This window comes from Thunnus thynnus, chromosome 19 (assembly GCF_963924715.1).
Source record: "Thunnus thynnus chromosome 19, fThuThy2.1, whole genome shotgun sequence".
NCBI lineage: Eukaryota > Metazoa > Chordata > Actinopteri > Scombriformes > Scombridae > Thunnus > Thunnus thynnus.
The window spans coordinates 15921839-15944682 of record NC_089535.1 but is presented as its reverse complement, the minus strand read 5'-3'; the positions used below and the strand labels follow the sequence as shown (position 1 = coordinate 15944682).

General features: G+C 40.3%; 3 protein-coding genes across 7 annotated transcripts in view; 1 reads left to right on the top strand and 2 right to left on the bottom strand.

The window, feature by feature from the left end:
• Window positions 1–67: 67 nt before the first annotated feature.
• On the bottom strand, window positions 68–3813 carry LOC137170423 (P-selectin glycoprotein ligand 1-like). Of its 3 annotated transcripts, none has more exons than XM_067573802.1 (3): window positions 3545–3813; window positions 3206–3326; window positions 68–2638 (listed from the first exon to the last, which is right to left on the bottom strand). In XM_067573802.1, the coding sequence occupies exon 3, from the start codon at window positions 2621–2623 to the stop codon at window positions 1301–1303; it is 1323 nt and encodes a 440-aa protein (XP_067429903.1). In that variant the 5' UTR covers window positions 2624–2638; window positions 3206–3326; window positions 3545–3813; the 3' UTR covers window positions 68–1300. The 3 variants fall into 3 exon arrangements, with proteins under 3 accessions (XP_067429903.1, XP_067429901.1, XP_067429902.1); XM_067573800.1 differs by having other exon boundaries at window positions 3206–3323; XM_067573801.1 differs by lacking the exon at window positions 3545–3813 and having other exon boundaries at window positions 3206–3507.
• Window positions 3814–5644: 1831 nt separating this feature from the next.
• coro1cb (coronin, actin binding protein, 1Cb) lies at window positions 5645–21456 on the bottom strand. Of its 2 annotated transcripts, none has more exons than XM_067575301.1 (11): window positions 18910–21456; window positions 11895–12094; window positions 10265–10387; window positions 9239–9368; window positions 8818–8999; window positions 8573–8692; window positions 8043–8147; window positions 7802–7947; window positions 7454–7511; window positions 7113–7355; window positions 5645–6644 (listed from the first exon to the last, which is right to left on the bottom strand). In XM_067575301.1, the coding sequence occupies exons 1-11, from the start codon at window positions 21452–21454 to the stop codon at window positions 6525–6527; spliced, it is 3972 nt and encodes a 1323-aa protein (XP_067431402.1). In that variant the 5' UTR covers window positions 21455–21456; the 3' UTR covers window positions 5645–6524. The 2 variants fall into 2 exon arrangements, with proteins under 2 accessions (XP_067431402.1, XP_067431403.1); XM_067575302.1 differs by lacking the exon at window positions 18910–21456 and adding an exon at window positions 16468–16730.
• Window positions 13100–22844, top strand: part of LOC137171343 (uncharacterized) — a 34094-nt gene continuing 24349 nt past the window's right edge. For both annotated transcript variants that reach the window (XM_067575308.1, XM_067575307.1), the window contains exons 1-3: window positions 13100–15881; window positions 17255–17315; window positions 17610–17701. The gene's annotated coding sequence lies outside the window, so the exon portion shown is untranslated. The remainder of the gene's footprint in view (window positions 15882–17254; window positions 17316–17609; window positions 17702–22844) is intronic.

Sequence of the window (22844 nt, the reverse complement as noted above, 5' to 3'; positions counted from 1 at the left end):
TATGAAATCCAGTCCAGGCTAGAAGAAAAGCCTTTTTATAAAGTCTTTCATAAATAAGGGAACTGACTGAGTCTACAGAGCTCTCTGTTTTATTGTGACTATGTACAATATAGAGACACATAAGGACATATAACAAAAAAATCCACTTTTAACATAGAAGAAATAGTTATAATTGTACTAGTTGCCTGATTTTCACTGCAGCTTCTTATCTTTAATCATTTTCAGTATAAGGTTTATCTGATTTCCTCAGAACAACGATCCATCTTACTTTACAGGTCTGTCATATATTTTTCAACCACCTCTTGAAACTTTTCTGAGAAGAACTTTGTAGTTTGGTACACATTTTACAGAAAAACAAAGTTCAGGGGATTTCCAGAGGAAGTTCCTTAAAAAAAAAAACCAAAACAAAACCAAAAAAACGCTCAATTTAAACCCAAAGAAAAAGAGATGAATGGAAACTGTACTCTTCATATATGTTGAATTCCTCACTTTCTTGTAGACAAATTGCACATTTTTGTATGTTTAGCTGACCTTGTGCACACTGCTTAGCATTTAATTGGATTTAATTAGTCACTGTCTGTATTTTGCCTATAATAGTTCTTTTTAGGAACCTTCCTAGATAATTCAAAGGAAGCGATTAAGACTTAACCTGTAAAATAAAGTGTTACCAAAACTTTAAATAAGTTTAAGATAAATAAGCACAGTACAGCAACTGCATCTGTACACAAACAGAGTGACATAAAGGTAACTATCAATTCAAACAGTGCGTTCATACAATGGCGGCTCACAGCTACCAGAACAGCTCTCATAAACTGAACAGTGTCAGTGAAGAACAGTAATCCCTTGACAAAACAAGCCTTCCTGTCTCCCGTTGCTAAGTGAAATACCATCAGGGCTCAGCTAAGGATATTTAAAAAAAAAAAAAAAAAAAATCTTTGATCACTCTCCTCCTCCTCATCCTGACTGAAAGTCTCCAGTGGATGGCAAGTGTAAAAATATGCAAAAAGTCTTGACTCTTGCCAAAAATGCACATTTGATAAGCTGACGTCACTAAATGCTCGCATGGTTAATAGTACGTGAAAATGAAACAGCAACTGTTGTATTTGTGTGGTTTCTAGGCTTCTTCCTCTACACGAATAGGACGTGCAGCGAAACCAAACCACCAACATCAAAAGGGAAACATGAGTTGATTCAAACAGAGACTGTTTTCACATCACTGACTTTGACAGACTAGTCAAATCTGAGGCCTGATCAACACATGTATGCACAATAATAATAATAATAATGATAATAAGTCCATCTAAGTAAAACGGTCATGTTCTGGAAGAAAGCTGCTGAGAGTGAGGTTATCGCTTATATCCTCATCGCTGTCTCCGCAGTGGGGGATCACCAGGACTCCGTTACTGACTGGGTTGCGTTGCCTTGAGTAGTTGTAAGTCCTGTCAGGCAGCAGAGACGAGATGCATATCATCTCAGTCTCACGCTGAGGTTTCTTGACCTTGTACTTCCTTGCTGAGAGCTTGGCGCAGAGTGCAATGGTAGTGACCATGAAGATGGTGGCCAACCCAGCCAGAGAGGCGATGGCGATGAGGCAGTGCTTCACCACGCCATGGATGGAGCAGGGTTTGACCTCAGTGACCGGTGGACTCTTTGACACTTCTCGAGGAGCTGTTGTATTTGCCGGAGTTGATTTGTTTGTTGGAATCGGCAACCTTTTCGGAACTCGAGGGATCAAGATTCCCGCAACACTGGTGGAGACAGCGGTGGTGGAGTTGGCAGAACCTGTTGAGACTGAGGGAGACTCGGTGGTAGAGTTCGGCATTACTGTGTCAGGAAACTGTGATGTGGAGATCAGGTTTCTTGTGGCAGAAACAGGCTGAGATGTAGAGGAGAGCTCAATGCTGACAGTGGATGTCTCACTTCTTTTGACAGGAGGAGAAGTGCTGTCGGGGACAAACACATGGGACGCCTCAGAGGTTATGTTTGTTGATATTGTGGTTGGAGTAAAAGCTGAGGGACTGCTGAGGTTCTGGTTAGCCTGAGTAGAATTATCAGAAGAAGTGGTGGAAAACACAGCTGCTGTTACTGAAGATGGTTCAGAAACTGTTGCAGGAGCCGTTGCAGGAGCTGTTGGAGGAGCTGTTGGAGGAGCTGTCATGTCAGTCGAAGTGGTTGTTGACTTCTGCCCCTCTGTAGGTTTAGCTGTTTCTGACATAGTCATATTGTGGAAAGGCTGCGTTTCATTTGTAGCCGTGGTCACAGCTGGAGCATCTGTGGAGCCATGAAGCAATTTTGGACCTGAGCTGCTTGTAGTTGCAACCAAACCAGCCGTTGAGGTGTCAATTTTGCTGCTGACGACTGCCTCATCAGTTTCCACTGTGGCTGACAAAGTTATCTCTGCTGCTGCAGCAACACTAACTTCTGCAGGACTGTGAGTTGGATCCCAGGTTGCGGGCTGCGTCTCTGTTTCATTGTGAAGTACATGTGAAGAGGTCAGCTGCTTGGTTGTCTGTTGGTTGTTGGGTTCAGCAGTTGTGATAGAAGCACTCCTGGACTCCATAGAGAACAAAACAGATATTCCCCATAGCAGCGCCAGATACGTCTTCATGCTGAGGACTATCATTGTTGAATAAAAGATCTGAAATGACAGAAAAGATTCAAATTTACTGGTTCTAATGCCAGAATTTAAGGAGACATTTAAATAGTTGTAGATGTATAAAAAGACACACACGGCTAACAAATCTGTGTCATGTGGCTTCTAGTGACATCTTATGATGAAACAGTCATGCGTCTTACACCACACCCTTTGCAACATGTTCATGAGAACTAAAAGTACTCTGTTACTGAGTAAATATGAAAGTTTCGTAAAACCAGTCAACACGAGGTGGAATCCACACAAAATGTGTTCTTCTATCTAAGAAAAGTTAAAAACTGCAGTAAATGAATCAAAATATATAGATAATATACAGATATTCAGTAACTTCTGAAGTTAAGACTACAACTGTGACTTAAGGCAGGAATCAAAGAATGTAGATAAATCAATTTCCTTTGGTAAAAATGATCATAGTAGAGCATAACATTTTTACAAAGCACTTTTTAAAAAAAGTTAACTTCATCCAAAACCATTACAATTTAAAACAGTAGGTTCCAAATGCAGAAACACTCAACTAGAACAATAAATTTTAAAAGTGGCCTCTGCTCTTACCGTGCTGCTGGAGAAGCAGGGAGATGGATGTGAGGATAGAAACTGATCAAAGTAAATTTCAACTCATTTCAGTCTCTCGGGAGATCATCCTGTGAGTACTGACACGTTGACTGTGGCACTGCTTGACAGAAGAAACAGGAAATGTCACAGTCTTTTTTTTTTTTTTTTTTAAACCAGCACTATGAACCATTTTGAGATAAGTGTGATACAGTCGCTTCCAAACCCACAGCTGTGGTTTGCATCAACAAGGAAGTCAAATTCATGCGCAGCTTCCCTCTAATTGCTACCATGGTTATGATTTAGATTCAAGCATTTTAACATTTTTTACAAGTGTCTTACCTTGCTGGTGGAAGCTCAGGTGATATGAACGTGTTTGCTGGTTCTAATAACTAACTTATGTAACGTATCAGGAAGTACTCAGTTCTGTAAAACTGTTCAGATGTTTCTTGCATGTCAGTGATGTCTGATCACGCTTCGGTTCTACAAGATTCAAAGCTGCTGTATATGTCATGTGGGGGAAAGAGGAGTGACTCAGGAGCTCCAAGGCACTGACAGCAGACCACAGTGACAGAAGATCAGCTATGTGACAGAAAACAGTACAACAGTCAAAACACAAAGCTTTTGCATTTATACCCTGAGAGGAAATAGACATGTTCTCCTAGTGTGGAAATCATAACTGTCACTTCCTGTGTTGGTGAGTCATACTGCAGTATGGTTATAAAAAAAACTGTTTAAAAAAGGTGAGACACCATCTATTTGTTGTCAGTCTGAACGTTGCCATGATGACAGAAACACGTAGTACAGAATTGGCCCAGACTGAGTCTAAAAACAATGAAAAATGTATATACTTCTTGTCAATAATTTTTACAAAACCTGCTGTAAAAATGACTTTGGCACAAGTATATATACAGTTTATTGCTCTATTCCATCTATATTTACTGCTTTAAGTTTTAATCTGATGATGCAATGACTTTTAATTAAAGTATTTCTTGTATATGTGATGGAGACTTGTAAGAATAAAGTGTATATTACATACACAGGGCCATAGCTACTATTGAGGTCACAGACGTCATGTCGTCTGTTATTTTTCTGCAAATTTGGGGATGAGGAGTGCAGTTTTATCATTTAAAATGATACATGGTATGGTGTTACAAGGTGGATACCATGTTTGTTGGACTACCGATTAAATTTGGCTGTCAGGCCAAGAACGATCCATAAACAAATAAATACAACAACTTTCCTTGATGTAATTCTTGGCTGAGTGGAGAAAACTCCTGGACCTGAGGGTTTTTTAAATCCTGTCTACGGCCCTGATTATAAGGTTCATTCTGAAAATTTGATTTTAACAGTATTGTGGTTACCACAGTATTTCATTGTCCATCATGTTTCTGTTCTGTCTTTTTGCAAAATATAATGAAAAACATACATTTTTATCCTGAGCTACACTACATTTGTAAAGAAAGTCATGAAAACAGAATAAAACGGGGCCTCGTATACACAAGACTGAGAAGAACCTTAATGAAAAACTGTTGGATATCAGGGAAGCGTCCACCAATAAAGAGTCACAATTGCTCCACCTGCATGTAACGTGCAAAGTGTTGAATAAATGAATTCTGGGAAATGTAGGAAATCAATAACATAAGTGTTAAATGAGACTGGTTGAGGTAAAGTGCGTATGCATTACGTAAAATAAATATCAGCCAAGATCTCATAAAAAACTGAAGTAGACCTCACACTAAAACAAAATATTTATTTACCACAACAGAAGAGCCAAGATCATCGGATCAGCATTTAAATGACCACAAGTACACTCAGTTTCCTCAATGTGAATGTGTATGTTGTCTTCGTCTTCTGGGCTTTTTTTTTTTTCTTTTTTCACTATGCTCTATAAAATGTTTTCATGGACTAAGCAATTAATTGAGAAAATAGTTGATAGATTTATCAATAATAAAACTTATGGTATTATACTTTGTATTATACACATTGATGATATATTTTGTGTTTAAAATATTAACCTGCAGTGCAACTTATTAATTACAGTCGTCAAGTAAGTGTAGTTGAGTAAAAAGTATAGTTTTTACCTCTGAAATGTAGTGGATTGGAAGAATAAAATATAATGGAAGTAAAATGGAAGTTCCCAAGTAAAGTACCTCAAAGTTGTGGAGAAGTAAAAGTACTTCATCGAATCTTTCTTGGCACCTCATGCTAACTGATGACAGTTCAGATATACAGTACTCCTCCAGCAGAGATGTTTTTAAAAGGGCCTGAAAAGTTCAACTTTGTTTTTCTTCACTGTGTAACTCGCTAAGATTTCAAATCCATATCTGATGTTACTAGTGAACCTGAGTAAATATAACACTCCCACTGACACAATGAACACCACACTTGACTCAGAGGTTGACAGAAGTCAAAAAAAGACAAAGCACGGGAGGAAAAATGGAGGTTTTCGTGTGTAAAATCTTTATTATGTGCACAGAACTGTTTTTCAGGGGTTCAGTGAAACACAAGCTGGGTGAGTGGTCCCTTCCCAACACCAAATATGCACCGGAGAGGGTAGTTTTGACCCTAAACAGTGACAAGAGGCACCACTACATTTGCACAACATTTACACCAGAGATGCAACCCCACCCCCCTCCCCTCCCCATAAAACTCAATGTTTAATTTCAAGCCCAGAAGAACAGGAATAAAACATTTTAGAAGGAATTCTTCCACATTCATAAATTTGATGGTTATCAATGAGCAAACTGGTGGGAGGAGAAAACGAGTTCAACAGCTATTGTTTAAAAAAATCCTGCTTGACTAAGTTATTCTACCGGGTTGTGACTGGAATGTACAACAGGAGAGAAAATAAATGTAAAAGCAGTGCATAAAAACCGCACACGACTCATATTTGGCAACACAAAAAAGAAAAAAAATGGAAATACTGATGCTACATACAGTTTTTGAGTAGTAAGTACAAACTTCACATGAGAATGTTTTTACCACAATTTGAAACAAACAAACAAAAAAAAAAAGTTAAGACTTTTCCTTCAACAAAAATGTCTTTTCTTCAAACGGGTACATGAGCTGCAAGAGTTTTTCCTTTTCTCTGCGTGTGTGTTTGTGTGTGTTTGTGTGTGTGTGTGTCGGGGCAAAGTGTGAAACAGGAGGCTTGATGAGGAAAAATAAAAGTTCATCTTGGAATGTAAGCTTGATATCATCGCGTGGGGGGGATGACGCCAAGCTGAATGAAGCCGAATCTTCAGAATTTGGCCGTGGCTGACCCCGTCTGTTCGACTCTCTCCAAAACAAATGAACGGTCCTGGGAAGGGGCCGCGTCTTACATGGCAACCTTGGCAACCTGCTCTTCCAGTCTGGCGATTCGACGGTCTTGAAGGATGACACGGTCCCTGAGTGACTTGAACTCTCGGAGTACCTCTTCCAGTTTGTCTTCCATTTTCTGCTCAGAAAGCGAGGAGGAAGTTAGCTCGACATGGTTCTTTTCACATTTCATATGATTCTTAAAAGACCTCTTTTAAGAGGTCTTACAGAAGATTTTACAAGTTATTTGTCTCATATGTCAAAAATAAATCTGTTGTTATTCCTGGCAAAATGAACAGAGATGTTACAGCAGTTAACATTTTTTTCCTGGCTTTACCAAAAACAGACTGAATTGTGACCCAAATACCAAAATATGTGCTGATTCATAACTTTTCAAAGTTGTTCCAACCATAATAATTACTGCGAATCGGGAAAGTCCAAATGTCAGCACAAAACATGTGCAAGTCTGAAAAGTGTGAATTATTACAATGCAGAGAGAACAGAAATGTTAATCTATCCTACTTTATATAAAGAGTCTAGTTATGGTGGGGAGTAAAAAGAATCATCTGTAAACAAAAATAAAAGGTAAATATGTCCCAACACTCACTACTGAGGGCTGTGGAGATGCTTGCTTCTGGACAGTTGGCATTTTCTCTGCTTTTGTGGCTGGCTTGGTCTCCAGGACGTTTGTTTTGACCACTTTCAGATCCCGGTTCTTCGTGGAGACGTAGCCATCTTTGAGCGAGATCAGGATGGGGCCTCCGTTCTTCCCGGCGAACCACTCCTCTGCCTCCAGGGTGGGATCGGGGCCGGCAGTGTCTGGATACAGGTCGTCCTGGAACAGGTCAGACTGGGGAGGTGGAGAGGACGCAGGGAATGTCATGAAGGTCTTTATAGCAGCAATGCAACACCAGTGTAGTTATTATTAGATGTCAAACACAGACTTACCTTACGTGGGACTGTCATGATGATTGGTTCACATTTTCTCTCATGTAATTTGTAAAACCTATAGAGAGGATTCATGGGATATTAATATTATTATCATCATACAAAGCATTTCAGTTTTAAAACATATAAAAACAGCTGCTCAGACATAACAGTTCTATTAATTTAACCTTTATTTTTATCCGAAAGTCCATTGCTTAAATGTATACATTAGTAGCATTTGTTATTTAGTTATTTTTTAAGTAATCAGAGTATTTTTCAGAGTAATTCAGTGATATATTTGCTCCAGAATCCACAGGAGCACATACTACATGGACAAAGGTAAAAAATAAAACATGATGTCTGCCATACCTTGCGATTTCACATTTGTTGACATCCAGCCCCCTCTTGGGCATGTATCCCATGCCCCTCTGAGGCTCCTTGGTGGAAAAGGTGTTGAGGTAGTGAACATACGGCGCCTCGTCGGTGATCTCAAAGTACCGAATGCTGCTGTCACCCTGAGGACACAAGGTCACAGCTTAAAGTGAGGCTGTGAATCTATATGCGTATGGCTAAAAAAAACAGGAATTTCTTTATTATAAGCCTTGCTCACCTTTCCACACAGGTAGACTATATTGGTGTCGGGGTCATAAAAGGGCAGCAGAACTCCATTACTGGAGTCCATCTCTTGGACACATATTGGCTCGTCCATGTTTTCCTGGTGAGAGAAAATACGGCATTTGATTTTAAACTTTGCTAGAATCTTGAGTTGTATAATTTACTGGCTGTGATTTAAGTCCAATAATTGCTGACTGTCTGTATTAGTTGCTCCTGGCAAACAAACAGGAGCAAATCGTATTCAGCAAACATATAACAATGACTCCTCACAGGTTTCATGTTGCTCTTTGTGTTCAACGCCACCTACTGGAGCTGAGTTGTTGCACACTCAAGTGGCACAGAGAAAAAAGCACAACTGCATGTTTTCCACACAGGAAGAACTGGTGAAGATTATATTTTGACTTACATCACAGGCAGGAAAATGTACAAAACAAGGTTCTATAAAAGTTCAAAATTACTATAATGTGTGTGTGTGTGTGATGTATCAGTGTTACAGATCAAATGATATTCACTACAGTGACATACAGTTTTCCACAGGGCTAGCTGGCGCTCGCTCATGCGGCTGAATCCAGTGGTGAAAATGTTTCCGTCTGCTAAAAAGATCGCTCTCATTGGCCGAGCTCCCTCGTGGGCTTTGTCCTTCTCCTAAAAGCAGAAACATACTTGTGAAATTGGGCAGCAGTGTTTGCAGGCTCTGTGGGTGATTCGGGGAAAGATTATTCCACATGTCAAGCGTCCCAGCCCCAAAGCCCCTCGACGTTTTAACTTACCGCCACAATCTTCTTTTTACGGGGGTCGATGACGCGAACCTTCTTGTCCTTGCAGGCGGTGCAGAGTAGGCTGCCATTGCGGCTCCAGCTGATACTAAAGATAACATCGGGGTGCATGTCCTCCAGGTTGATCATGGCCTCTCCCGTGCCCACATTCCAGATGATGATCTGGTTGTCACACCCTAAAATGGACACACACACACACACACAACACAGGCTGAGTGCACCCACCTCCATGTCCAAGTTTATTTTAAGCACTTTACATCACACAAAGCAACACAACAGAAGGCAAACTGTGAGATAATTGGTCAGATTTGGAGCTCAGCTGTGCACAGTGGACAAATGGCAGACCAATTACCTAAACAGACGTCATTATTATACTTTGAGGGCATGAGGGTGTACCAGAGGCTTGAAGAGTTACCTGCACTGAGGAGAACGTTGCGAGCGGTGGGATGCCAAGACACGATGCCGACCCTCTTAGAGTGGCCCTCTAACACCACCACTGGCTCTGAGAGGGGATTCTCCAGTCCGTTCTCAGGGATCTGCCAAACCTGAGTCAGAGAAAAAGAAAAGTTACATAAGAAACACAGAAAATTACAGTACTGATACTAAAGAGTAGATGACGGAAATACAGCAGATTAAAGCTGAGTGTTCCTGCAGGTGATATACATAATCCATCTGATAAACAAAGGAAAACAGCTCTGGCAAAAATCAAAAAATAGACGCATATCTGCACTTACTAAAAGATGCTGGACAGGATACTTGCTCAAAAACATTACAAATTACTGCCTCAATAAGTGGTGAATATATATTAAATTCAACAAACATTTAACATGTAACTTGTGCTTTGAAAAGGTACCAGAATATAATCTATCGTGTTCACGATTCAAGACTATTTGCCATTTGCTCAGGTACAAGTATACAAGGGCATTGGAAATCTTATGTGCATCTCTCAGTCAAATAATAAGAAATACAATAAAAATATGCACAAAATAATAAATAAAAAAGATACACACCATTAACAGATAATAAATTAATGTGTGTTTGTTTTACATCTTACTGTTATTTGGTCCATTCCCATATTCAACCTCACCTTTCAAATTTGTCAACAATTTTGTTTCAAGTGAATAAATTCTTCAGATTCTTTTGGATCATGCAACAAAAAATAAAAATATCACAATAATATTTGTGATATTGAGTTATTCATACTTACAAAAACAGTTTTTGTTGTTTGTATTGTTATAACAAATACAGTTATTGTTCAAAATAGTTTGAAAACGCTACAGTAAAAATAACCAAACCTAAAAAATTGTATTTATTCATTACAGCACATCATGTCCAAGACGTCAGATCAAGAGATGTCGGGTTGTAGTGTAATTGATTAAATAAGTACTTAATAAACAAGGAAAAACTCATGTGATCCTTTAGAGATTAAGCGCGTCCTTACCATGACTGTGCAGTCCTCTGAGCCGCTGGCGATGACAAGGTCATTGTGAGGACACCAGTCGATGTCCAGCACTGGGCCCGTGTGACCGCATACTGTAGGGTAGACCTTGTCTATACGGCCGGTCTACGAGACAGAAGACAACTTTGTTACAAAGGGGCGGAAGAGTGTGAGCTGAAGCAGAGCAATAAAGTTCAGTTAGGTGATATCTGCTGGATAGATATGAAAATGACTGACGGACGGAGCTCATTTAACTATCCTGTGTTCTATCAAAGTTTGTATATTTAGTCCTTTGTGTGACTACAAGACTTTTCTTCACTCTTCTATTACCATCGTCATCAAACATTAAACAGCTGACTTCATGCTACATTTAATTATTTAGTTGCTTTACTGGCTAAAATGAAATCGAACATTGTGAAATCAGCAAAAAGAGATCTTTACATGCAAACACTGAACTAGCAGCTTCTCTTGAGGCAGAACATTATACAGTGAGTGAATATAAATTTAATTAACCCAGTGCCCTAAAATAATAGCACAGCACCCACCCCCTCCGTGAGTATCATGTTCAATGAGGCATACATCAGAAGCCTTTACTATCAGGCAGATTGAAACATTGATTATCTCTGGTTTTTACTATAGATGAGAGCCTCAGGGACGAACAGTAGGACAGGGTCACAGCAGCAGAGCGCTGAAGGTCTGGTGACTAAGAACAAACCTATACTATAGAACTGAAGTGCTATAAGCTCTGAATGCTATTATATGATGATACAGCCTTGCTCCTCTGGGTATGCTTTACACACTCTCTCACACTTTGTGTAGAACATTTCTGACTTTGGCTTTTGGATCAAAAACTTGCCACCCGAATTATAAACATGGCTGGGCGATAAGGACAAAATCAAATATCACGATATTTTTGACCCAGTACCTTGATATCAATATTGTGACAATATTGTAGGGATGACTATTGGTGCTTTCACAAAATATTTACACAATGATATTTTTGATAAATAATCATCAGTAATAGAACAGCTATGCAGCCTTTAAAACCAACAAAAAACAACACTTGCCACATCACGATATCACGATATCCAAAATATATCGTGATACGGGACAAAATCTAGTCTCATATCACAATATCGTTATAATATCGACAGATTGCCCAGCCTTAATTATAAAGATGCCATAATCAAACAAAAAATTGCACACTTAGTGGCTGTAATGACAATGTGTTCAATGGGAAAGACGTGTGAGCATTAGCATCATCATCAGACGGGTCAAGAGGGCAACTGTCAGCGTTCCTAATGAAAGTGTAACGGTTGATGGTTGTATGTAGAGGTGCAACTTTACCATTTAACAGCCAAGGACCAAACTGAGTAGATCAACCCATGCTTGAGTACTAATGTGAGTATTGTCTCAACTTCATGCAGCTGATTCATCATGCAAATACATCAATGTTTATTCAAATGCTAAGTGGCAATAACATTTGATCTTTAATAACCCCTTCCTCTAGAAATACTTGGTTGTCTGATACTTAATGCAAACATAGATCTCACAGCTCTTCTGAAATGGGCCTTCAAAAGATCTTTTTCATCTCTTAACTGAAACAAGAAGGAGGTGACGGAGGAGCGCTCACCTTTTGTAGAGGAAGGACAAGAAAGGCTCCGCCCCCACTGGCCTCGATGATGATGGCAACAAACTTGGGGTTCACGGCACAGAAGGAGCTGTCCCATGTGACCCTGGAGACACGGATGTCATCGTAACACTGGTCGTTCCTCAGGGCCTGACCGAAGACGTGACGGAACTTGCTCTGTCGCACAACTCGCCGCAACATATCTGCAGAGAGAAATAAGAGCGCACGGTGAGTCAGAGCTCATGAGTGTTTTAGCGTTTATGCCCACAAGTGTCCTAATTTCAGAAATGTGGAACTGTGCATGCTGAGGAAACCTTGGGGTAAGTTTGGTTTACTGCCAACTTGGTCTGTCTGATCTGAGATTATGTTTATTAACTGTGACTGAGTTTGTTCCTGTGCATGCAAAGGAAATAAAGCAGCTCCACCTACTGGCAAACATCTGAGGTAAACTGTACAAGTGACAGATTTTCCTCCAGCTGTGTTTACTTCCTTATATCTGAGAAAATCTTCCAGGCTGTTGTAACGCCAAGTTCTGTCAGATATCAAAATCATTTTACATTTTAACCTAACATATAACAAGAAAAATGGGTCATTAACTAGCAGGGAAAGTACGATAAATGAGAATCAGTCAGGTTGGACATCTTATTACATCATCCAAAAGGAAAGATACAAATATTGCAAACCATATGAGTAACATTGTGGGAGTAGTTGGAAAAATAGAAGTTTCCAACAATATGTAATAAACATACTCAGAGGGTGTTTAGTGAATTTCCCTTCCCTATATGAACGTATGATTTAAGTCAAGAAATCAATATTGTGACACAATTTTAATGCCTCCTCCCTGAACAAGCTCTGTAGGTTCTCCATTTTGTTTATATATGTTAAGGTGTAGGTATAAAGGTGTATTTGAACTAGGGCTGCAACTAATCTTTATTTTCATTATCGATTAATCTGTCGATTATCTTCTCAATTAACTGATAAGCTGTTTTGTCTAAAAGATGTCAGAAAAGGTGAAAATGTTTATCACTGTTTCCCAAAGCGCAACCTCAGATGTCTTGTTTTGTCCCGACCAACATTCAACAACCAAAAGATATTCAGTTTACTATCATAAACTGTAAGACAAAACAAACCAGAAAATATTCACTTTTAATACCAATACCAGAAAAGTTTAGTATGTTTTCTAAAAAAAAAAAAGTTACTCAAAATGATTTATCGTTTAGCAAATTAGTTCATTTTCTGTCGATCGAGTAATGTGAACAGCCTGATTAGGCGACAGAGGCAGTTCACTCTTTTTTGGGTTCATATTGTAGATATTTCTTAATGCCATCTAACAACTCTTTTTTTTTTCAACTCAGTGGCGCTGTGGCTCATTAGACTTTCAACTAAGAACTTTTTCAAACTAATTAAAATGTAGGCCAGAAGAAATATGCTTCACCATTTCAAGTGAATCCAATTAGAAGCAGACAGTATACTGTTAATTTCACTACATCCATTTTTTTAAGTGTATGGGTGTCATTTAAACTGGAGAGCACTCCCAATGTACTGCAACTAGATGTTTTAGTGGTCATTAATATATTATTTAGGCTGTATTTAGTGGCAACACACCATATTTTAAGGTTTACTGATATGGATACAGTAAAAATGAAGCATTTAATGATCATATCGTGTCTCAGTACACCCTTAAACATGTTCCCCTCTTCCTTCTCTCATATCTGTTTCCAGTTTCAAGGGAAGTCATTCATCAAGTGTAGACACAGATTCTACTGTTGGCATCCTGACAGATTTGGAGATGGATAGATCTGATCTGCAGCCAAAATATGAGGACCAAACACAGTGGAATTTCTCCAGAAAGTTGATTTATCTCATCGTTGTCTGTTGTAATTCTGAAAACTCAAGTCTTAAGATTCCTGAGGCAGGTTTTTCATCATTTAAGTGAAAACGCTTTGCAGTGTAATTATCTGGAAAATACAGTGTCTCAGGGTGGTAATTAAACTGCCAGTCTGAAGCAACATGCTGAGCCGTTTCTTCAGGCTGCAGGATTTTTCTCCAGTGATCCACAGATCCGTCATCACACCAGACCACCTGCTCCTTCACATTCAGTCACGGATTTTGAAAATGTGTCACTGCCTCTTGGATCAAATAAATTTTGACTTGTCAATCTGTATTTGAATGTCAGGTTTGGTTTTTAAGTAAGTGCATAGTTTTCAATATTTATGAATGATGTACTATATAAATATTCAGCAAAATACACGCCAATTAGACACCCACACAGGTGTTTTTTTTTAGTTATTTGGCCTGATCAGACCACCTCAGGCCTGTGTGGGTGTACAGACTGTGACTGACTGACATGTGTCTCGCTCTCTTGTTAGTTCTGTTGCGCCCATTATAGCAGGACAACTTTTTATTTACTTTGTTATGACTACTTTTTGTACATCTTTATAATTATTACAGAAGTTGGGTGCATATTGGGTGCCCAACTTCAACCTGAGCAGGAGATCTTATCAGCCAGACAAAGTGAGAACACCTGTGGGGGTATGTAAGGGTTTTAAATTGAAGAAAGAAAAAAAAAGTGGACAAAAATGAGTATTTAGTAAACTTTAGAGAGTTTTCATGCCAAATCATGACACAACAAACCAGATGTAAACAGTGCATATAGTTCAATGTAGATACATGTTTATTTTTTTAAATTTTAGTTCATTTTACAGGTGATTCTAGTTTAGTTTTGGGTTTTGTGTCTTTAAATTTTTTATTCCTATTTTTTTTAAAACTTAGATTTAGTTTATGCCAGTATACTTGGTTAACTGAACAAGTCTTTCTTAAAATGTGGAAACAAATGAGCTTTTCCTTTAAGAAAGGAGTGCTGCTAGTGCTACCACACACATACACATACAGGCTCACAACTTATAGCAATACTACTTAGATTGCAGAGAGTGATTTGTCCTCTTATCACAACAGCACATATACACAGCAGCATACAAGTACATGTAGACATAAAGGCCATTTTCCTCTTCATCTATAACTATAATTTCATCTGAGACTGAGATATGAGGAAAAACTGGTCAGTTTCCAAGTGGATTGCTGCACACGTCCGTTTTTATGAATCAAATACTCACCCTACATATGCTTTGATTCATATCACAATATCCCACAGAGCCGTAAACACTGATCACGCTGCTGCAGGGCAGCATAATGCCTGGCCAGCACAGGACTACAGTTTACAGCCGACCAGAACAGCATGTTCCCTCAGCCAATATTAGTGCTTCATTCAAGAGCAGCAGCCCTCACTCTAAATATGCATCTGACAAGAGGAGCTGCTTCATCCCCTGTAGGCTTTAGCTGATGCCATTCATTATAACATGCTTCTATCTGCCTTTAAACCAGATCACTATTAAAACAGCAGCACATATCTGAGCATCATGATGCTGGCTTGGCTACTAGCAGCTAGCTGCATTCAGTGCTAGGCCTTGTTACAGCCATTGAGTATGTGTATACAATCAATAGTTACAGCAGACCAAGGCTAAGACATTAGTGTAAGCTGAAAGTGAATTTGACGGGCTTCTTTGATATAAAACTGCTGCCTGCAGGAGTCTGGCCTCACTGACTGTCTGGACAATACATGGGTGTGCACAACACCACCACAGATGCAATCACTATCACTTTATTTCAGCTTCAGCTTATCATAATACCGGTATTTAAATTGTTTTTGAATAAGACTCATGATACCCATTTTGTCTTATTCAAAAGGAGGTGGAAACAGCTGCACTGTGCTAACAATGGTTAGCTGATGTTACCACACAGCTCGGCGTGTCCCCTCCTCCCCTCTTGAAACAAGCAGCTGCAAACTAATGAGAGCAAAATAATGAGACTGGGCTGTCATTTATAAAACTATCTCGCCACTAATTTCATAACAGAGTGTGGGAAAGCTTTAAAGATAACTTTGCTAACGGAAACAAGGGGGGGGGTGGATCGAGTGTGCAGATTTGTATTTTGGTGAGTACGCCCCAGATGTGACCATCACTTGAAAACGCCACAAAGCCTGACGGGGGAGGGGGGAAATGGTTATTGTAATGTTTAGGGTTCGTAAAAATGAGATATGATAATTAAATGAGATATAACGTTGGAGATGATGGTGGCGATAATCGTAGCCAGTGTTCCGCCGCACTGCCCGGAGGATGGTCCCCGTCTTCAGCAGCGTCTGACACGGACACAGCGAGCGAGGAGGAGGCGGCTACCCGAGGGGGCTGTTTTTAAACATTTTTCTGTAAAATACCACACAAGTAGCCATAGGTTGCATGTGTTATATCCACACATAGCTGCCCACTTAGAGTAAAATGTGTTATTTTTCTATGAACTAGCCTGCCGGTGTGTTTCCTCAGGATAGCGAGCTAGCTTAGCTGCTAACCTGCTAGCTGCGGTGGACCGCTGCCAGCTGACGCAAGTGCAGATATTTCCACCCAAGGTTTTTTAGGCTGCTCCCATTCTCAAACCCATCCAGCGAGCTTAAAAGGATGCTGCACAGCCCCGACCGACCACATGCAAAATGCACAATGCAAAGAGACTTTTCAGGCTTTCTTACCTCCTAAATCTATGCAAGATTTTCGTAAGCACGGGGGGGGCAATCAATCACAACACATGAATGTGGTAGTTTAGGCGCGCCCTTATCCTGCAGGACGTTGCTCTAGTATCCCTTGTCTCCACACACACACATACACACACAAAAAAAGCTCAGCCGCTGTGCTGTTCCCCCTCCTGGCTGCAAATGTGTGGCCCGGAGGCAGCGTTTTAGATGTAGTAGTATTTCAGGATGCCAGTTGACAAATAGAGCATCTCTTGTCCGCTCCTCACCTGCGGAAGACTAGCAATCGCCTATTCTCATCGTTATTAAATTCAATAGGGTACGCTGACGACCGGCTACGGCACATGCGCAAACGAAAAGTCAGATTTCATTACCCAAGGCTGTGAATGGGGATGGGGGGGCTGCTGGACAACTGGGGGGGTGGGGGGTTCTTGCTGTGTATCCTCATGTGTTTTGAAATAAAGTCCAGACAATTTATTTTGTGCATTTTGCTGTGCGCATTCATAGCCTACAACATTTTGTTTTTTTTTAAAATCAGGGTCCCTCCCTTCCCCCCTCTGTCCCATCCCACCCCATCCTATCCTGTCTTGTCTTGACACAATAAAGAAACCTCCCAGACTGTGATACAGCCACACATCACAAGCTGTTAACCCTCTGTTTGCCTTTAATTAATAAATAATTATGTTGTCTCAAAACACATTTGCACTCCTCGGGGACTCGCATGTAAAGGTTATTCTGCAGTCTGACTCAGTGTGAATTGATGCCTAATGAGTTTGCATATCAACAGATTTATCTCCATGACAACTGAGAGGAAGCGTGATACAGCTGAAAGATCCGGAAAAAACCTAGTGAGTGGACTTTGAGTTGGGATTGTTTTGTCAAACTATAATGTAAGACTCCAGGTTTCTGGTTCTTTTTAAAGACATCTATTTGTCATATTTTGTGAGTAACTGAGTGATAATTGCATAATCTTTTAATCTAATCTAATCTAATCTAATCTAATCTAATCTAAATCTAACAGAACACTTTCCTTAGATGCATAAGTATGATTATCTAGTTTAAATCCAGATCAGTGAATGGGAGATGAGAAGAAAGTAAGAGGATTAATTTGTTAATTTATTATTTCTTTACCTGCCTATAAGGACAACCGGTTTGGAGTCTATCCCAGAATGAATCTGCAGAAGGCGGGGAGACACCTTGGACCCTTCCCAAGAATGCTACAGGGCTTACTAAGGTAGACAAACATATTAATACTCACATTTACACCTCGGAGTAATTTGTAGCCTCCAGTTCACCCTGAGCTACATGTGTTTGGACTGTGGGTTAACACACCCTGAGGAGAACATCTGAACTGCACACAGACCAGGGCCGAGATTAAAACCCAGCAGGGTCCTTGGTTAGAGGATTAACTAGTTGAAACGATAGGGAGATGAAACTTTCCTTTTTTTTGTCTTTAACAATCATAAAGTTAAATGCTTCTAAATCACAGTTCAGCCATATGAAAGGTTGTTCTGTTTTATATTGAATTATCCTTCCAACCAGACAGGAAGAAACAAGCCTCTTGATAGAAGTACACTTAAAAGTGTAGATGTTGTATATTACGTAACTCGACTTGGATCCTGTTGGTATGTTACTGTTAGAGCTGTTGACTTTTTCTATTGAGCATGAACACATCGGTTGCTTTCAATAAAGTACAATTTTTAACAAAAATACCTGCAAAAACAGAACTAGCTACTACCAATAATAACAATACTAATGTTACTGCCACAAGAATATCTTTAAATCAGCAAAAATATTATTTTGCATTAATAATAATTTGAATTTTTTTGCTTCTTGGGAACAACAATGACCTGTGACCATGATTTGTGACATCACAACTAGTTTGGAGCCAATCGTTGTCCAGTATGCAACTTACACAAATATGATGTGGAAATTTGAAACCTCCAGTGCACATATAGTGAGAATAGTGAAGAACAGTGAAGTTAAATGTTTTGAAAATGAACATTATTTCCATATTCATAGATTTTGGATTTTTCAAAAAAGGGATAAGGAGTAGATTTTAAGATTTTTTAACAAGTTAACTGAACTTTTTTTTGTGGAAAACCATATTAGACACAAATTATTATTCCAAGGAGAGTATTTTTATGTATCTTCAAACATATCTTAACCATTTATGTTTAGAGTTTGTCAGATTAGTTTTGTAATGGGTTTTATACACAAATGGAAAAATTGTTTAAATCTAGTAAAGTTAAAACATGAACATTATTAAATTTAAAATGAAGAGTTTCTCACATGGCAGTGTATGGTATGCAGCTTGGAAAGTACCTTCGAATCCTAAATTAACACATGTACTTATTCATGAATGAATGCTTTGACAAACTGTTGGATCATAAAAAAAGACAGAATTGATGTTTTCAAGCATCTATAAGCCAAACAACATACCTTTCTTTGGAGATGGCTGAGCTTCTTGTGGTCTCTCTTTGGATTTCTTTGGGACATCAAAGGTGTTCTTCATCTGGGATACTTTCACACTTGGGCTCTGCTCTGCCACCCGAACCTGAGCTTTGGGCCCTTCAGGTTTTACGCGGCCCTGATGTCTCTGCATTTGGTTTGTTTCCTTGATGATTTCAGCTACAGGCCTGAAGGAACTGATCTCACTGTCATCTACTCCATGTCTATTACTCCTATGGTCAGTTACTGCTTTATGGTTACCATAGTTGCCATGGTCTTCATTGCAGACCTGTGATCTGACTTTTAGGAGCTCAGGGTTGATTTCTCTTTTCCCTGAAGAATCAGGTTTTGGTCTTTGCATTTCATTGTCTGGTTTTACCTCGGATGTGTGAAGTGTCTCTGTGGACGAAAAAGAATTTGGGGGCTTTTTCGCAACAGGCGGAGGTGAGTTTTTAAACCTAGATCGTCTCTCCAGGAATGTTCTTCTCTGCAACATGTCCAGGTTTGTTGGCTCTTCATCTGGAGATAGTTTTGCCATACGTACACAATAGTCAAAGTCGACCATATCTCCGTAGTGATCGTCCATGTGTCTGAGTGACAGGTGTTCCCAAGGGCCAAGGTCAACTGACAGTCGACGTATGTTGGGTGGAACAGTGTAAGTGCCCCTTTCGTCCCACAGCAAGCACATGTCCTGATTAGGTCGAGCGTTGTATGGAAGGTCTTTGTTAAAATGAAAAGTGTGTCTCCTCTTGACCTTCTCCTCAGAACGCAGATGATCTTTGCCTCTTCTTTGCACATCAGTAGACATTAATTGTCTAGTTTTGAGCTTTATAAATGGGTTTTTAGGTTTTTTGGCGACAGGTGGAGGTGGACCTTTGACTTTAGGTTTTTCTTTTGGAATAGATTCCTCTGCAGGAACACATGAGGCGGGCGTAGCCTCTGGCACCATCTCTGAATTGACTGTACTTGTACTGGGTTGCGTTGCTACTGATGTGTCTCTTTTAGGTAACACATGAGTTAGAGGTGGAGGTGTGATGACAGCCGAGAAGCAAACCAGCTCACTCTCCCTCTTTAAGCTTGCGACTTGCAACTGTCCACCACAGACGTCATTTCCTGGCAGAGGAATCAAATCGCATTGTTCCAATGTAAATGAGGGCTTGTCTTGCAGTTGTGGTACTTCAGAGCTAGGCGTCTTAGCATTCAAAGGGTGAGAGTCGGCTGCTCGATCACGCGCTTGGCCACCCTCTTTCATGGTACCTGAACTAAGAGTACCTGCTTTAGCCCTCTTAGAGACAGCACTAGCAAAACTTCTCTGATGGGACAGATCCACTCCTACTTGGGTATTTTGTGCAAGAAACCCTGAATTAGGGTTTCTCATATCTTGATTTTTAGATTCGACTTTTTGCAAGCATGGTTCCCAATTTGACTCCATCTCTCTCTCCTCACCCAGCTCCTGTGGTTTAATCATCTGGACTGCTTCATCAAGCATGTTCTCTGAATCATCACCACCCTTTCTCATTCTTTTCACCACGCTGCTGTTGTTCTGTGTTGACCGATGAGAAACTTGCCCCTTACTGTGGTCATTCATGTTTCGCTCCCTATCCACTTTTCCTCTACCAGTTGTCTCAGCGTGAGCAGCTTCAACATGACTGGCTCCTTTTAGCCGACACCTGCTGCCTGTCACTTCAGGCAAATGTTGACCCTTTTCCCTTTCAAAACTAGCTCTGGATGAACTCCCAGCATGTGCTTCCACAGCGTCAGTCGTAACAAAATGAGTATCCGGTTTTCTTCTGCTTTTCTTCTCATAACCCTTTTCTTGAAGGGTGTTCCTGGAGGGTTGTGGAAGGTTATCGTCACTGTAGGTAGCAGAAGTGTCTTCCTCAACTCTCCTTTTAATAGATGATTGAGGATTCTCTGTTTTTAATCTGTTGCCAAAAGTGATCGAATTTTCCCCATCAGATGACATCCAAGTCTCATCCTTCTCAAGCACCACAAAGTCTTCCTCGTTAGAGGCTGTTAGACTTCTGAAATGAGTGTCAGGACCTGACCAGTTACGGCCAGTTTCAGATTTCTTTCCATTTCCTTGCTCCTCCATAGCTGTAGTCCTTGTATAGGCCACAGCCTTTTTCTCAGAACCTGAGGTTTGTCTGAACTCCTTTGGGCTCAGGATAGTTTTTGACTCTGTAGTTCGAGTGGCACTCTGGCTCTCCCTGTCTCCACCCACCCACTCTCCCCTGGTGTTCAAAGGGTGCTCTTGCTGACCTAGAGGCCTGATTGGCTGCCCAGTTTGGGGGTCTGTGCGTGCAGAAGTGACTGTGTGCTCCCCTGTGTGCCCTGTGGCCAGGCGGGAAGAGACACCGATCCCGCTAATCCCACAAATACTCTGCGTATTCACAAAACTGCCACTGTCCTGATCTCTGTTCTCATCTTGTCCGGCAATCTCTGACTGTTGTGTCTCTCCGGTTTGCTCGGACCAATCTGAATTATCCAGTGACTCTTCATCCTTCTCCGACAGCTTCTCCAGCTTCTGGCCCATGGTCGCTGTTCTGTCTTACCATTAGGGAAAGATAAAGACAAATGTCAAGACACAGCAGCGGATTTATAAGCAGGTCACAATGGCGTAATGAGATGGCTTGCCTCTGCATCCCAGTGATATGAAATCATACAACAGGCATTGCTGTCTATCTTTAACCATCCTGGACCTTCTATCTCTATTTTTGTATATTCCTCTATATCGCTCACACTTGCCCTCCCTTGGCCTCCTTTGGCTTCTCTATCTATCTCTCCCTATTCTGTTGGGAAGGAATGCTGTGGTGGCTATAATTAAAGTTGGTCTGACTGCTGCCAGTGAGTCAGGAGGCCAAAAAGGAAACGAGACAAGTGAGATAAGAGGTCAGCCGCCAGGCGCCAAGGTCAAATAAAACGGTCAGAGAAAATGTGATCTGTCAAATGCTGCTAAATTCACAAACACTAAATCATATAAAATCATTTTGATTCTCTCTGGAACTACATTAATAAGTCTTGAATTACACTAAAGCCTTGTTTTTGAATGATTTGCAAGTTTAGTAGCTCATTCTGTAAACATGTCTCTTCAGAGCCAGCACAGTGTGAGACATCATGCACTGTCAATTACTGGTTTGGAGACAAGGCATGTTTGTCCCATGTGTGTGTTTCCCTTCAAACTATCTGAATGTTTATGATTGTTTTGGTTACGGGGTCTACAGAAAGGTCACCTGGAATACGTGATTCAAGTCACAAGTTCCTTGACTTCCGAACTGAATTGTTTGTCTGGGGCTTGATGAGAGCAGAGTTTAACCACAGACATGATGGATGGTGGATGAGAGATTATGCCAGAGGGGAAAAAGCTCAACAGGCATTAAAGCGGCATGTGGAATCCGAGTATTTTTAGGTTACAAACAAACAAGTAAATGTGTAGTATTGTGGTATTGTTACATCAGGTGGGTTTTGCAGGCCTAAGTTAAAATGTATCTAGACGAATCAGATGAAATTTTGAGCTGCCATGAAAACATTTTCCCTCGTAAATGTTCTTTGATTTCGTTGGCTGAAAAGTGAGTGAGGAAAGAGAGGTGCCTGAACCTCTTCACCCTGCATCTACAATCATGCGCTCTGCTGCTTAAGCTATTTCAAGCCTGAGAGGCGTTGAGTGACACTTCACTTCCTTCAAGCCTATTTAACCAACGCGCCTGTCCACGGCACGTAAATTAAACTATTCCCCTCGAAGCTCGGCTCCTGTTTGTCTGTAAATTATCTTGTTCTCTACATCATACATTCACATGACTAGAATTTGCAGAAAAGTTGGTTCAGAGCTGATTTTATTTTTGATGTGCTGGAAGTCCTTTTGCTGAATTTTGAGTCTTTCACACTTTACCTGGTTCCTGGCTGACATTGTTGAAATACAGCTCTGG